Below are 16,221 nucleotides of genomic sequence, written 5' to 3'. Positions count from 1 at the left end.
AGCCCAAAAGACAATCCTCTGGAAGGCGGGTTGCTGGAGCTCTGGGCGGGGGAGGGGGGAATGGGGGGGCGGGTAGGATGTCAGGATGTCAGATCCGTTAGACCCCTCCTTGGCACCAGAGCCCCCCTCCAGTCCCCTCCCCCTCACTCGCCATCCTGTAGTGGTGCCTGCTGCAGCCCTCCCAGGTTGCTTTATTTATTTATTTTGCACCAACAGGGTTGCAGCAGACTCATTCTCGCCTGGTTTAAAAAGAGAGAGAGAGAGAGAGAGAGAGAGAGAGAGAGAGAGAGAGAGAGAGAGAGAGGAAAAAGGAGAAATGCTTTCTGGCTCTTTTCTCTACCTCAGTCTTGGCAGCAGCGGCCGCAGCAGCAGCACCAGCAGCAGCAGTGGTGGCGACAGCGGGCAGGCGGGCGGCAGGAGTGGGGAGTGAGGCACACGGGGGAGGTGCAGGGGCCCGAGGGGCAGCTCGAATGGGACAGGGCCCCCAGCCCTGGACAGATGCAGTGCCAAACTTGATGTCACCCGCCAGCTTCTCCGGTAAGTGCCCCTACCTTCTGTCCCAGAGCTGCAGCTGCCTTTCCCATAATATTCTCAGTGACAAGGCCAGTCCAGTGCACCTATCCGGGCTAGAGGGTTTGTGCCCCTATCCCCACCCTGGCCAACTATTACTCTTTGCCCCATAGGACTTTGATGGGGAAACTAAAATGTCCAGGTGCCCCTGAGTGGAAGGACTCTAAGGAGACCTCCCTCCATCCCCCCAGCGTCCCCTCTGCCTCTGGGAAGGGTTCTCCCCCACAGTCAGTGTGGATATTCAGTAAATCTCTCCTCCGGGAGTGCCCTCCGCACACAGGCCCCATCCCTCAATCAGATGTGCTTTAAAGAGAATATCCGTGTTCAAATGTGTCCCTGGACTGCCACATAGAGACAAAAAGAGAGCTCCTTATCCCTGAGGGAATGGTGTCCCAGATCCCACCCCCCTGAAGGAGAGAAAGAAGTGGTTCTCACATCTGTCTCTTCCTGCAAAGTGGCCAGAGGCGTCTTACAGGCGTGATGGTTGGCAAGGAAAGTTTGTGACTATTCGGCACCGCATAAATAAAAGGGGTTAGCCCCAGAGCCCCCGACCCAGCAGGCTTTGGGGACTAAGGAAACTCGCAGGAGCGGGAGGGAAGAAAGCTGGCTTACACGCTTCATTGCACTTGTGCCGAATGCAGAGCAAAAGGATGAGCAGGAACTGCAGCAGCAGTGATGAAGAGCTAGCTGTCAGGTGGACTTCCCAGAACAGGCACAGGGAGAATGAGGGGGGCTGGGACACGTCTCTTCCCGAAGAACACGGAAGAGCCATGGATACCTGTTAGGTCAGGGGAAGGGCAAGAGGAGTCTGGTCAGCAGCCTTTGCCCCATGTTATTCTTCCTCATCCCCGAGCCTCAGACCAGTTTCCTGCAACCCTCTGCTCTTGTGGCCTCTTTCTTTACTTTCCCAACTACTACAATCCTCTGAAGTGTCTCTAAGACAGCCATTAGCATGATCCTTCTAGAGAAGGGTGTAGCGTGGGAAGAAAGAGGGGAGAAATCACCATCTCTTAAACTGCCTCTCCCAAGTTCCACATGGAAAAATATGGGGCAAGTAGGAGAAAGCTGACCCCGTAGGGCTCAGAGAGGCTGAAACCTGAAAGCCCAAAGGTGACCAGGGTTGCACTGCAGCTCGGCAGAAACCAGGCACGCTGCCTCCCAGGGAGCATCTGTGGGCTCTTGCTCCTGTCTCTTTGGCCATTCTTTGCCAATTCCAATACTTCCTGTCCCTTGGGGTCCCTGTTGGCATTGAGCAGGGTGAGTCGAGGGGCTCTCAGCACCTAGAGGACTCCTTCTTTTCTGTCACTTCAGCCAGCCTCCAGTGGTCATTGTAGTCACCATCTTCCTGATACTGCCCAGACCCTGGCACCCAGAAACCTACTTTAAGTCGACAGGCTCTGTACACTGCCTGTGCCCAGACACCTGCTGTGCCAGCCAAGGGCTCCCTTCCTCCCCACCCCACAGTGTCTGCTCAGACGCTCTCTCTCCTCACTTACCTACACCTCCCTGGCTCACAATCTGTCCCTTGAGAATTACTCAGACAGCTCAGGCCAAAGAGGGCAAGAACTCTCCTTTGGATTCACACACTGGACTAGAAACAAAAAACCATAAGGAGGGATACAAGAGAAGCCTAAGACTGAGCACCAAGCAACAGAACTCAGAACCTGGGCATCGTTTGGGTGCCGCATACACCCCAACTTCATCTGTAGGTGAGCAGCAGTTGCCCTTTGACTCTTATGGGGCATTCTTGGCTTCTGAGTCAAGTGCCCCCTGCATCCTGGCCATGGCTAATGTGCAGCCTGGCTATCGTCCACTCAGGCATTCTGGGGAGATTGGAACTTGCTAGTCCAGGGCTCAGGCCCTGGGCCAGGCTAAAGGAGGGCAGAGAGTGGGGGCAGAGCTGAGGCTGCATGTTTCCCAGCCTTGGGTGACTTAGTCAAGGTGAGGACCTCTCTCCAATCAGGACATGGAATTCTGGGCCAAGGATGTGATCTCCCTCCCTGAGCTTTAGGCAAATCTATGGGTACATAAAATGGGAGAACTAGTGTGGGCAGAGAGGAACAGAGCAGAGCTTGGGGAGAGCAGATATCAGGGAGAGGGGATCTGAGATATTCCTGGATCTCACAGGGAAAAACCTATTACAAGGAGACTCAAAGTTACTTCCCTCCCTTTCCCTGTCCCATTCCCTTAAAACTTTCCCTAGAGAAATCAGGCTCGACTAGGGTTCCATGAGCTAGTAAGCACTTGGCCAGTTAGCCAGGGCTGGGAGGAGGAAGAAAGTAGAGATTCCGCAAAGAGGAGTCCCAGGAAGCCTCAGGAAGGTGGTGCATCCGAACTCTTCCTGGTTCTGTGCCCTACTTGCTGGCAATGCTGAGACAGACCAATTTCTCTCCCCTGTAAGGAAGCCCAGGGAAGTTCAGGGCCACCATCATCTGAAACACTTTCCAAAAAGGGGCATGTCATCATCTATTTCAGGATTGAAGAGGGAATGGATGTGGCCACAGCTCCAAAGCAGGCCTGGACCCCGTGGTGCCCCCTCCTTTTCCTGCTCCTCCTGCCCGGAGGGAGCAGTGGCAGCTGCCCTGCTGTGTGTGACTGTAGCTCCCAGCCCCGGGCAGTGCTCTGTGCTCACAGGCGACTGGAGGCTGTACCTGGGGGACTCCCGCTGGACACTGAGCTCCTGGACCTGAGTGGGAACCACCTGTGGGGGCTTCAGCGGGGAATGCTCTCCCGCCTGAGCCTGCTCCAGGAACTGGACCTCAGCTACAACCAGCTCTCCACCCTGGAGCCCGGGGCCTTCCACGGCCTGCAAAGCCTACTGACCCTGAGGCTGCAGGGCAATCGGCTCAGAATCATGGGGCCTGGGGTCTTCTCAGGCCTGTCTGCCCTGACACTGTTGGACCTCCGCTTCAACCAGATTGTCCTTTTCCTAGATGGAGCTTTTGGGGAGCTAGGCAACCTCCAGCAGCTGGAGGTTGGGGACAACCACCTGGTGTTTGTGGCTCCAGGAGCCTTTGCAGGGCTGGCCAAGCTGAGCACCCTCACCCTGGAGCGCTGCAACCTCAGCACAGTGCCTGGTCTGGCCCTCGCCCGTCTCCCAGCACTAGTGGCCCTTAGGCTTCGAGAGCTGGATATTGGGAGGCTGCCAGCTGGGGCGTTACGAGGGCTGGGGCAGCTGAAGGAGCTGGAGATCCACCACTGGCCATCTCTGGAGGCTCTGGACCCTGGGAGCCTGGTTGGGCTCAATCTCAGCAGCCTCGCCATCACTCGCTGCAACTTGAGCTCGGTGCCCTTCCAAGCACTGCACCACCTGAGCTTCCTCAGAGTCCTGGATCTCTCTCAGAACCCTATCTCAGCCATCCCAGCCCGAAGACTCAGCCCCCTGGTGCGACTCCAGGAGTTACGACTGTCAGGGGCGTGCCTCACCTCCATTGCTGCCCAGGCCTTCCATGGCTTGACTGCCTTCCACCTCCTGGATGTGGCAGACAATGCCCTTCAGACACTAGAGGAAACAGCCTTCCCTTCTCCAAACAAACTGGCCACCCTGAGGCTGTCTGGCAACCCCCTAACCTGTGACTGCCGCCTCCTCTGGCTGCTCCGGCTCCGCCACCACCTGGACTTTGGCACATCCCCTCCTGCCTGTGCTGGCCCCCAGCATGTCCAGGGGAAGAGCCTGAGGGAGTTTTCAGACATCCTACCTCCAGGGCACTTCACTTGCAAACCAGCCCTGATCCGAAAGTCAGGGCCTCGATGGGTCATTGCAGAGGAGGGGGGGCATGCCGTTTTCTCCTGCTCTGGAGATGGAGACCCAGCCCCCACTGTCTCCTGGATGAGGCCTCAGGGGGCTTGGCTGGGAAGGGCTGGGAGAGTAAGGGTCCTAGAGGATGGGACACTAGAGATTCGCTCCGTGCAACTGCGGGACAGAGGGGCCTATGTGTGTGTGGTCAGCAACGTAGCTGGGAATGACTCCCTGAGGACCTGGCTGGAAGTAATCCAAGTTGAACCACCAAATGGCTCCCTCTCCGACCTCAACATCACCGTGCCAGGGATCCCAGGGCCCTTCTTTCTAGATAGCAGAGGCCTGGCTATGGTGCTGGCTGTCGGCTTCCTCCCCTTCCTCACCTCAGTGACCCTCTGCTTTGGCCTGATTGCCCTCTGGAGCAAGGGCAAGGGCCGGGTCAAACATCACATGACCTTCGACTTTGTGGCACCTCGGCCCTCTGGGGATAAAAACTCTGGGGGTAACCGGGTCACTGCCAAGCTCTTCTGACCTTTCCTTCCACGCTGGTGACCCAGCCAAGTCAGCTCCAGATTAAAAAAGGGGAAAACAGAACCAAGCCTACTTGGACCAGAACCTAGTCCCAAGCAGCACACGTCGCCACACCTCCCGCCTGCACTGTGCCAGCAACTAGTGCCTCTGCTACAGTCTGCTTCCCTGAGCTTTCCCCATCTGTCCTCTCTTCTCTGAGGGTCCCAGGGAGCTGCAGATACAGACCCTATAGTCAGTCCAGCCCTCTTTGGTCCCCCACCCCTTCCACACACACAAAGCAAGAAACATAACCAAGGCTGCAGTCTGCTAGTCTAACCACTGGGCTTTCTTCACACACACTTACATCTTTTAATAACCAATACCACTTACCAACCACAGCTACAAGATTATTTCAGAGGTGGGGCTGGGAAGTGCCATTTCCTTCCTGGAGTCTCTATTCCTCAACCAGGCAGTCTCCCTTTCTTTTCTGTTACCCTTCCCCACCCCTACCCTTGCCCCTAGGCTCCAGGAACTAGAGCCCAGGGCTCTGAGGCTATGGAGAAGAGGATGGGGACAGCCCACACACTGGTACTGTGTCTGCATGAGCCTCCACCACCTTCCTCTGTCCATCAGACCATTAAACCTGCTGCCAGAAGGCCACATCGGTAGCAGCCAAACCTAAACATGATCTCTGGAGTTTTCTTTACTTCAGTCTATTTCCTGCCCTCATTTCTCTTTTCCTGCCCTTTCTGCTGCCCATTGATCATGTATCCCAAAGGCCTTCCCCCCATCTCACCTGGCCCAGCCAACAGGGTAAAGAAGCCCACCGTGCCTGCAGAGAGCAGCACTCCCAGCCCCAGTTTCAGTCTCCATCTCTGGAGCAGGAGAGATCCTCCACATTCCAGGAGATCCCTATGTGGGAATTCCAAACTAGGACACCCAGCTTCTGCCCTCTTTCCCATTTCTCCAACAGGCTCCCCCTACCATGCCAGTGTCGCAGACCCCTAGTGCCCTTGGGGGAAAGCCAGAAAGGAACTCCCAGAGAATGTGGAACGAAAGCAAGAATCTGCAGTTGTCAAAGGAGAAAGACCCAAGACACAGTAGGGACTAGGCTTGGAGGAACCAGGGAGGAGGGCACTGCACGCTGCAGTGAGAACTGGATGGCAGGGGGCGTAACTGCCTGCCTGGTTCATTTCCACCAGCCCTCTGCGGCTTCCCCTTGCTCTGTGCTTAGTGCAGCGCCAGTGGGAAGCTGTCTCTGGATAGAGGTCACTGACTTATACTTACCGAGACCCCAGATGGGGAGGTGGAGTGGGAGGTGGAACTGCTGACTACCACTGAGCGTACTTCAAAAAGAGGGCGAAGCAGAGCCCAAAGAGAAGTAGAGATGCTGATGCCAGGAGCTCGAGGGACAGGGCAACAGCCCCAGCATCTATGAGGGGATGAGTGACGGGGCAGGAGCGTAGAGGGAAGAGGGATGAGAAATGGAGATCATGTGGCCCTGGGGAGCCTCTCTCTGCAGCAGCGTCTGCCCAGTGTCCTCAGTTTCCCTCCAATCTCTGGACTCCCATCCACCCCTACGCCAAAGCATACGCAAGCATCATGAGCTCTCCAGCTGATTCCTGCTGCTGCCGTTGTCCTTGTGAGGAGATGCCACTCATTAGAAGATTCCCAGCTCAAACTGTCCCTGATAGGCGACAGGAGCCAGCACCACGGAGAAGGCAAAGCTGGATCACAGTCAGGCAAGCTCTTTAGTGGGGCAGAGACGGGAATGTGGGGGTGGGGCCAGAGGTGAATGTGAGAACCCAGCAGTTTGGAGAGTGAGGCTGGAGAAACGGACATTCTTGAGAAATGGGTATCCCTGAGCCTCCAACCTCCCCATCCCCCATGCACACACAACTTAATTAGCATCCCAGCAACCTCCCCTCGCCAGTTTATGATGTTCCAGAAAGGGTTCCTGGGGCACAGCCCTCCCTCTCCTCCCCATGATCTTCCACCAGCAGCTTATTAGGTTGGGACTTGGGAGTTGGGTGCTGGAGCTTCTCACTCTAGTTGCCCTCTCTGCAATGCAGATACGGGCAGAAGTAGCAATGCTGTTCAGAGAAATCTTCTCTGGGGAGCCCCTGACACAGTTAGGAACCGATGACTGGCGCTGGGAGATGCTGCCGCCCAAAGTAACCCGAAGCAGCCCTGCCCAGTAGAAATAGAATTCAAGTCATATATGTAGTTTCAAACTTTCTAGTAGCCACATTAAAAAATAAAAATGAAACAGATACAGTTAATTTTAATACTATATTTTATTTAACTCAATATACCCAAGTTATTATCATTTCAATGTTATCAATGTAAAAATCAGTAGTGAGATATTAACACTATATTTTCATAATCGGTCTTTAAAATCCAGTGTATATTTTACACTTATAGCACATCTCAATTCAGTCACTAAATTTTCACCGGAAATATCTTACCTTATCTTACCTTAGATATCACAAAATTCACTGTTGAAAAAGATTCACACGTCTAAGTTGTTGCAAACATAAAACATTTCCAATAACTAAATCAAGTCTATGTTTTAAATTTTCAATGAATTAAAATTAAATAAATTTAAAATTCCATTCCTCAATTCACTATCTACCTTTACATTAAGTGTCCAATAGCCACGTGGCCAACGACTACCACACTGAAAAGCGAAGCTCCATCATACGATGACCCACAGCATAGACTAGGGTCTCCTTGGCAGCAGTGGACAAAGTCTCCCCCCCAAACACATTTATTCTCAGGGAAATGCCTGTGGAGTTACCCCCCACTACCACCCCTGCACTCCTGTCACAGCTTTTCCAGAATACCTTCGAGAGGTGAGCCTGTTACTGTAAAGCGGCTACTGTGTTGGGCACTTCTATAGCTCGTCCAGTCATTAGCAAGACAGTCCCGTGTCTTACCTGAGGAGGCTGCCCTCAGCTCAGTTGTGGCTGTACAGGCTGGAGTGTGTGTGTACCCAAGAGTGTGCAAATGTAACTGGGGCATGAGAGGGTGGTGTGTGTGCATGAGTTTTGTGGCCACATGCATGTGCGGGGATGTTATGGGACAGTAGTACAGAGAGAAGAAAATAACGTTTATGTCGGTGGCTTTATATGTTTTCTTTTCTTTTTTTTTTTTTTTTTGCAACAGAGTCTCACTTTGTTGCCCGGGCTAGAGTGAGTGCCGTGGCGTCAGCCTAGCTCACAGCAACCTCAAACTCCTGGGCTTAAGCGATCCTACTGCCTCAGCCTCCCGAGTAGCTGGGACTACAGGCATGCGCCACCACGCCTGGCTAATTTTTTCTATATATATTTTTAGTTGGCCAGATAATTTCTTTCTATTTTTAGTAGAGACGGGGTCTCGCTCAGGCTGGTCTCGAACTCCTGACCTCGAGCGAGCGATCCACCCGCTTCGGCCTCCCAGAGGGCTAGGATTACAGGCGTGAGCCACTGCGCCCGGCCTATATGTTTTCTTATTTAATCCTCACACCAACGCTATATGGTAGGCAGGCATTTTAGCTGATGGAACTAAAGGTCAGACAGATTAAGTTGCTTGAGAACACAGCTAGGTTAGTAAGGGAACTGCATTTGTTTTTTTGTTTGTTTGTTTGTTTTTGAGACAGAGTCTCACTCTGTTGCCTGGGCTAGAGTGCCGTGGTGTCAGCCTAGCTCACAGCAACCTCAAACTCCTGGGCTCAAGCAATCCTACTGCCTCAGCCTCCTGAGTAGCCGGGACTACAGGCATGTGCCACCATGCCTGGCTAATTTTTTTCTATATACATATTTTAGCTGTCCAAATCATTTCTTTCTATTTTTAGTAGAGACAGGGTCTCGCTCTTGCTCAGGCTGGTCTCGAACTCCTGACCTCGAGCCATCCTCCCACCTCGGCCTCCCAGAGTGCTAGGATTACAGGCGTGAGCCACTGCATCCGGCCAGGGAACTGCATTTGAACTCAGAGCTGACTCAGAATTCATGCACTTTACACCATACTGTCACACTCACTGTTACACTTTTATAACTCCCTCTCCCAGGGCCTTTCAGTTGCAGGACATGACCTGTAAAAAAGGTGAGATCTTCTACCCCACCCACTCTGAACTTTCAGGGGCCACTGGGGTCAGGTGCTGATCCTCACCTTTCTTCCATACCTCTAATGTACTCGATTCAGGAAGTTGGAATTTTTTGTTTGTTTTTACTCTTTCTTCTCAGCCCCTCTCTCAATGTTTTTACTGCCTCCGCCTCAGGAACCAGTAGAAAGGAACAGAAATTCCAGGGATCAGATAGACTGAAGTGAAATACCTGGCTTCCAGCAAAGGAGCCTCTCAAAATTAAAAATGGAGGCTTCATTGGACTGATTCTTGATATTAGGGTAAAAATATTTTTATATATTTTTTTATATATATATATATTTTTTTTTTTGAGACAGAGTCTCGCTTTGTTACCCGGGCTAGAGTGAGTGCCATGGCATCAGCCTCGCTCACAGTAACCTCAAACTCCTGGGCTTAAGCGATCCTACTGCCTCAGCCTCCCGAGTAGCTGGGACTACAGGCATGAGCCACCACGCCTGGCTAATTTTTTCTATATATATTTTTAGTTGGCCAGATAATTTCTTTCTATTTTTAGTAGAGACGGGGTCTCGCTCAGGCTGGTCTCAAACTCCTGACCTGGAGAGGTCCACCCGCCTGGACTCCCAGAGTGCTAGGATTACAGGCGTGAGCCACCGCGCCCGGCCTAGTTGTCCATATAATTTCTTTCTATTTTTAGTAGAGATGGTGTCTCGCTCTTGCTCAGGCTGGTCTCGAACTCCTGAGCTCAAATGACCCGTCCGCCTCGGCCTCCCAAGTGCTAGGATTACAGGCATGAGCCACCGCACCCGGCCACATTCTTTCTTCAATTTCTGGCTCCATCTTCTTGGCTGTGCCGGATCCCTGATTTCCCGAGAGCCTTGCAAGGCAATGATCCTTAGTTTTTTTGAGTCACAACCCCCTGAGCATACCTGGTGCAAGCTATGAACAAAAAGTCTTTACACATTATCCAGTCATTCTCAAGCCATCACAGACTCCATGAAATGCAGATTGAAAACCTCTACTCTGAGAAGCCCCAGGTTGAGGGGTGGCATTAGAGGTAAAGAGAAAAGGCTAGAAAGTGTGAACTAAAATAAAATTTTAAGGCTCACCCCCCCCCCACCAGCTGACTGAATGGACCCCCTCCTGGCCAAAGGAATATCCTAAAACTAAATTGCCTGCCAGGGGAGGGAGGTCAGACATGCCTCATCATGCTCCCCTCCGTTCTTGGGGACATCCTTTGTAACCCATTAACAAGCCTAAGGGTATGCAAGACAAACCTACAGGCCCTCAATTTACACAACAAATCTATGTCCTGGGGTGGCTTATCTCTGATAAACAGCAATTATATTAAAATATTCCAAGCCTTTAGACAAAGGCTTCATGTCTTTAACCAATTACAAGCCAAAGAATCTTTAAACCCACCTATAACCTGTAAGATCCCCCTCCCCCACTTCGAGATGTCCCACCTTTTCGGGCCAAACCAATGTATGTCTCCCACGTATTGATTTATGACTTTACCTGAAACCCCCGTCTCCCTAAAATGTATAAAACCAAACTGTAACCCAGCCACACCCGAGTCCACTTGCCTAAGGCCTCTTGGGCGTGGCTCCGGGTCATGGTCCTCAAATTTGGCTCAGAATAAACCTTTTTAAAATTATTTTACAGAGTTTGGTTTTTTTCCGTTGACAAAAGCCTACAGTGTGAAGCAGACGTCAGCACAAGTAAGAGCAGGTGGTGTGATGGGTCCTGTAGGAAAACATGCTCTTGCCTCTAGCACTGTCTCCTCCCCAGTCCCCTTCTCCCACCAGCACCCATCTCTCAGGGAGAAGCAGGAGACTTTGGGTGGGACTCTTTCTCTAAGAAGTAAGTATGGTGGTGACTCAGGCTGGAGAGTATCTGAGACCAGGGACTCCTGAGTCCTGTTCCTCTGAACTGCTTTGTAAGGAGATTAAGTAGGAAAACAGCTGGACAGGCTTAGGAGAATCTCTCCTAGGACACCTGCCACAATTCATCAATCTGACCTAAAGACTGAATGAGTAGCACCAGCATAAATTGTGATAATAAGGGTCAGGCTCTCAGTCTTCCTTTCGGTGAAGAGGGCTTGATGAACGGGGGAGGAAGCAGTGAATACTACAATGGGAAAAGGAGAGATCAGTGCTATTTTTCAAAGACTCAGACTGCTGAATATTGTTTGAATGGATCATCCACATGTTGTGCAGGAAAGGAACTCTGTGAGCAGTCCAGACTCTGGAGCCAGGCTACCTGTATTGGAGAACCCCTCACCGCCCAGATCTCTAGCTAAAGTCTACTTTCCTGCTTCAGCTTATTGAATGGAAACACCGGCCCACCGAACCCTGCACTCTCTGGCAACCCAGACCTTATGTTAACTCATTTCACCTACTACCTCCTACAGCCTGTTCAGAACACCCTTCAAGGAAAGAAAATAGACTCTTTGAAGATGAGAATAAAGAAATTACATTTCATGGCCGGGTGCGGTGGCTCACGCCTGTAATCCTAGCCCTCTGGGAGGCCGAAGCGGGTGGATTGCTCAAGGTCAGGAGTTCGAGACCAGCCTGAGCGAGACCCCGTCTCTACTAAAAATGGAAAGAAATTATCTGGCCAACTAAAAATATATATAGAAAAAATTAGCCGGGCATGGTGGCGCATGCCTGTAGTCCCAGCTAGCTACTCGGGAGGCTGAGGCAGTAGGATCGCTTGAGCCCAGGAGTTTGAGGTTGCTGTGAGCTAGGCTGACGCCACGGCACTCTAGCCCAGGCAACAAAGTGAGACTCTGTCTCAACAAAAAAAAAAAAAAAAAAGAAATTACATTTCAGCCAATCCCAGCATACCACAACTCAATCTTTCCATCCTGATGTGAGCTCTTAGAGGGGAAATGAGATGAGAAATCCCAAATGCACAGTGACTTGGGAGTGAATTTGGAATCAGCTCACCTAAAGTTATTCCTTCTACTCCCCAACTTCCCTACCCAGCCAGTTAGAAGTCAACCTTCTTTTTAAAAATTTCCAGGAGAAGTGATTCCACCTGGATTTTTCACTACTCTGATTAAGAAATTCCTCCTGTTACTTAATTTTTAACCCTTCTTTTTGGACTTATATGTCCTCTTTTTTTGCCCATGCTGAACCCCAATGGGAAGATGACAGGCCCGTGAAGAAGTAGGTCTGTGCTTTTTATAGCAACGTTGGATATTCTTCCTTGGACTTGAACTACTCTTTTACTTTTTTTTTTTGAGACAGGGTCTTGCTCTGATGCTGGAGCTAGAGTGCAGTGTCATCATAGCTCACTGCAACCTCCAACTTGTGGGCTCAAGTGATCCTCCCAGCCCAGCCTCCCAAGTAGCCCAGCTAATATTTTTTATTTTTCATAGCAATAAGGTCTCACTATTGCCCAGGCTGGCCTCAAGTGGTCCTCCCTCTTTAGCACCCCAAAGTGCTAGATTACAGGTGTGAGCCACAGCACCTGGCCATCTTTTACCTTTTGACTTTTCTTTTTGTTTTGTTTTTGTATTTTATTCAGTTTTTTTTTCCTTTTCTTTCTTTTTTTTTTTTTTTTTGAGACAGAGTCTCACTCTGTTGCCCGGGCTAGAGTGCCATGGCATCAGCCTAGCTCACAGAAACCTCAAACTCCTAGGCTTAAGCAATCCTCCTGCCTCAGCCTCCCGAGTAGCTGTGTCTACAGGCATGTGCCACCATGCCCAGCTAATTTTTTCTACATATATTTTTAGTTGTCCAGATAATTTCTTTCTATTTTTTTTAGTAGAGATGGGGGTCTCGCTCTTGCTCAGGCTGGTCTCGAACTCCTGAGCTCAAACAATCCACCCGCCTTGGCCTCCCAGAGTGCTAGGATTACAGGCGTGAGCCACCGCTCCCGGCCTGTTTTTTTTCTTTTACCTTTTTAAAAGTAAAAATAACTGTAGCAATCAAGGCACTCAAATACCTAGGAATTAATCTTAACAAGAAATGTATAAATTCTACATGATGAAAACTTAAAAATGCTACTGATGGGACATCAATGAAGATTCTTTATCATAAATACAATTCTCCTTTACATAATCTAAAAATATATGATTCCAATCAAAATAACATTAACAATAGAATAGAAAAGTAAATTATGGTATAGTCTCACAATATAATACTACACAGTAATGAGAAGGAATGGACTAAAACTATACATACACAGCAACATGGCTAAATCTCACAGAAATAATTTGAAAGAAGCCAGACACAAAAGAGTAAATACTCTGTGATTCCCTGTATACAAAAAAAAAACCAAACACAGGCAAAACTAGTTTATAGCATTAGGTAGGAGTCAGAAGAGTGGCTATCCTTGAGGGGAGTGGTGAGTGAGGCGGCACCAAGGGCAGTTTCTGGGGCACTGGTAATGTTTCTTGATCTGCTGCTGGTTACACTAATGTATTCCATTTTTGAAAACTCAAAGAGACATACTTATTTGTGCATTTTTCTGCATGCATATGGTAATTTTTTAAATTGTGGTAAAAACACATGTACAGCAATGTAAAAAACAATATGGTACTAGAACATAAATAGAACAATGGGACAAAATGAAAAAATCTAGAAATAGACTCAGATACATGTGGCAATTTGGATATTATAAAGAAAACAAAACAATGTGGATATAACAAACAAAAATAATGGAGAAAATACAGGTTATTCAATAAGAAGTGTTGGATAAAACAAAACAAAGACTGGGTGCAGTGGCTCACACCTATAATCCTAGCACTTAGGGAGGATTGCTTGAGGCCAGGACTTCCATGCCAGCCTGAGCAAGAGTGAAACTCTACAAAAAGTAGAGAAATTAGCTGGGCGTGGCGGAGCACACCTGTAATCTCAGCTACTTGGGAGACTGAGGCAGGAGGATCATTTGAGCCCAGTAGCTCTAGTTTGCAACGAGTTATGACACCACTGCACTCTAGTTCAGGTGACAGAGCAAGACCCTGTCTCAAACAAACAAGTTGGATCTCTATTTCACACCCTTACTCTAAAATTCCAGATGAATCAAACACATGTACAAAAAGACACTACGAAAATATTTGAAGAAAACATAGGAGTTTTAAAACTAATTTTAAGTAGTGGGAGACTTTTCTAAATATGATATGAAACCCAAAAGTTATCAAAGAAAATGTTCATAAATTCAACTACATAAAGATTGAAATTTGCAAAGAATCACCATAAACAAAGTAAAAAGATATAGAACAAACTGGGAAAAGAGAAAAATATTTTTAACTTATATACAAAGAGCATTTAAATATTAAGAAAATAAGCAACAAAAATATGAACAAAGTATATAAACAGATTTACAAAAAATTTTCCACTTAAACATATTAAAAGGTGTTCAACTTTACTTATAAGAAAAGTGAAAAATCTAAATTGCAATGAAATATCATTGCACTATCAGATTGTCAAAAATTGAGAAATTTGATAACACATTGTGTAACTGGGCTATCAAACAACTCACTCCATTGCCCTGAGTAGAATGCCCTGGTGTCAGCCTACCTCACAGCAACCTCCAACTCCTGGGCTCAAGCGATCCTCCTGCCTCAGCCTCCAGAGTAGCTGGGACTACAGGCATGCACCACGATGCCTGGCTAATTTTTTCTATATATTTTTAGTTGTCCAGATAATTTCTTTCTATTTTTTTAGTAGAGACAGGGTCTCGCTCTTGCTCAGGCTGGTCTCCAACTCCAGAGAGCGCAAGCGATCCTACCACCTCAGCCTCCCAGAGTACTAGGATTACAGGCGTGAGCCACCACGCCCGGCCACAAACAGGTCCTTTTCACACATTACTGATGGGAGAGAAAATTGGGTACAACTTCTGTGGGAGGCAGTTACCAAAACCCTTTTCAAAGATTGCTGGTGGAATGAAAATTAGAACAATCTTTGTGGAAGGAAGGGAATTGGAAAAATTGTATCTATCCAAATGAAAAAAACAGAGCACACACTTCTTGGACCTAGTATTTGCATTCCTAAATACTTATCATACAGATATACAAGAGTGAAATGAAGTATGCCTGCATATCGATATAATGTTAAAGAACTAATTCAATGTATCTTAATATATCCCTCAGCCATCCTATGAAAGTATCACTATGAGGCAGATAGGTACAGCTATGGAAAGAATCCTAGATTATATAAAAGTCAGTTGCAAAATAGTATGTATGTTAACAACTGGGTCATTATTTACACATATACGTTAACTTGTGAAAAAATACACAAGAAACTGATAACACTAGCTGCATTGAAGATTATTCACTGTAATCACTGTTTCTTTTGAATTTGTAGAATGTGCATGTATTACTTATTCAAAACACATTTTTAAATTAATAGGAAACAAAAAACTGAGGCCCAAAGACATCTCCCTAATTGAGCAAAGATGCAATCTTTCGTTCATTCAACAAACGTTTGAGTGCTCATCACGTGCCAGGCATTGTGATACTAGCTAGTGCCGACTCCTTGCCCCGCGGGCGCGGGCGCGGGCGCATCGGGTAGGGCGCAGAGCTGGGCTCGTGAGGCCCCGCGGCGCAGAGGCGGTAGCAGGACCCAACCGTTCTTAACGGTTCAGGGGCCCGGACCGCGGCTGGAATTCAATTTTCCAAAGCAAACCGCTAGCCCGAACAGAAACGGCCCCTCGGCTTGAATCTTCGGGCCTGCGGCCTCGACCTGTTTCCCTCAATCCCCAGGGAGGGGCGGGCCCCTGGCGCCTCCACTGCCCGCAGCTCCCTTACCCCTGCGGTCGGAACTCGGGTCTCACGTCCAGCGCTCCCGCTGCTGTCTCAGTCCACACCATGTTTTCATGCCTCAGCGGAGTAACAGAAGAGTGGGTCCTCGCTCCCTACGGTGCAATGTCTTCCCCGTGACCTCTCCATCTACGAAGTCTAGTTCATGTTTTCAAAAAAAAAAAAAAAGTGTCCCATGTCTTCTGAGCCGGTCGCTATGTAGGGGATCGATGGATGCAAAACATCGCAAGAGAAACAGTGATGGAGCGTCGCCCATTATGACGCTGCTTTCCCATAGGTCACTGGGTTATGGAGTGTCACTGGCTTTGTATAAAGACACCAATATGCGAACTATGACACCCATGAGTGATACAACCCCCTCACCCCTTGGTCCGAGCCTCGGGCGCGCTGATATTCCCCCAAGGCTTTGGAGACCGAAACCTTCTCGGTAGTTGGTCTAGAGGTGGGCTGAGAGGACTCCGTAAAGCTTCTAATTGGCTGTTTAATTCTCAGCAGGTGCGATCTCAATAAGCAACATCTGCCTTTCTGGCCCCTATTGGCTGACAGGGT

The 16,221-nt window shown here is 49.1% G+C and overlaps 1 protein-coding gene across 2 annotated transcripts; it reads left to right on the top strand.

Annotated features, from left to right (window-relative positions):
* Nucleotides 1-293: 293 nt before the first annotated feature.
* On the top strand, nucleotides 294-5,502 carry LINGO4 (leucine rich repeat and Ig domain containing 4). Of its 2 annotated transcripts, none has more exons than XM_045546328.1 (2): nucleotides 294-537; nucleotides 3,046-5,502. In XM_045546328.1, the coding sequence occupies exon 2, from the start codon at nucleotides 3,059-3,061 to the stop codon at nucleotides 4,838-4,840; it is 1,782 nt and encodes a 593-aa protein (XP_045402284.1). In that variant the 5' UTR covers nucleotides 294-537; nucleotides 3,046-3,058; the 3' UTR covers nucleotides 4,841-5,502. The 2 variants fall into 2 exon arrangements, with proteins under 2 accessions (XP_045402284.1, XP_045402285.1); XM_045546329.1 differs by lacking the exon at nucleotides 294-537 and adding an exon at nucleotides 1,383-2,279.
* The last annotated feature ends 10,719 nt before the right edge of the window (nucleotides 5,503-16,221 follow it).

Source organism: Lemur catta, chromosome 3, assembly GCF_020740605.2.
Source record: "Lemur catta isolate mLemCat1 chromosome 3, mLemCat1.pri, whole genome shotgun sequence".
In the NCBI taxonomy this organism is placed as follows: Eukaryota; Metazoa; Chordata; class Mammalia; order Primates; family Lemuridae; genus Lemur; species Lemur catta.
Note: the sequence above shows the minus strand (reverse complement) of the source record. Positions and strands in the feature narration are given on the sequence as shown.

Excerpts from the sequence above, each read along its gene's own strand:
- LINGO4 (XM_045546328.1), top strand. The coding sequence starts at position 3,059 with ATGGATGTGGCCACAGCTCCAAAGCAGGCCTGGACCCCGTGGTGCCCC.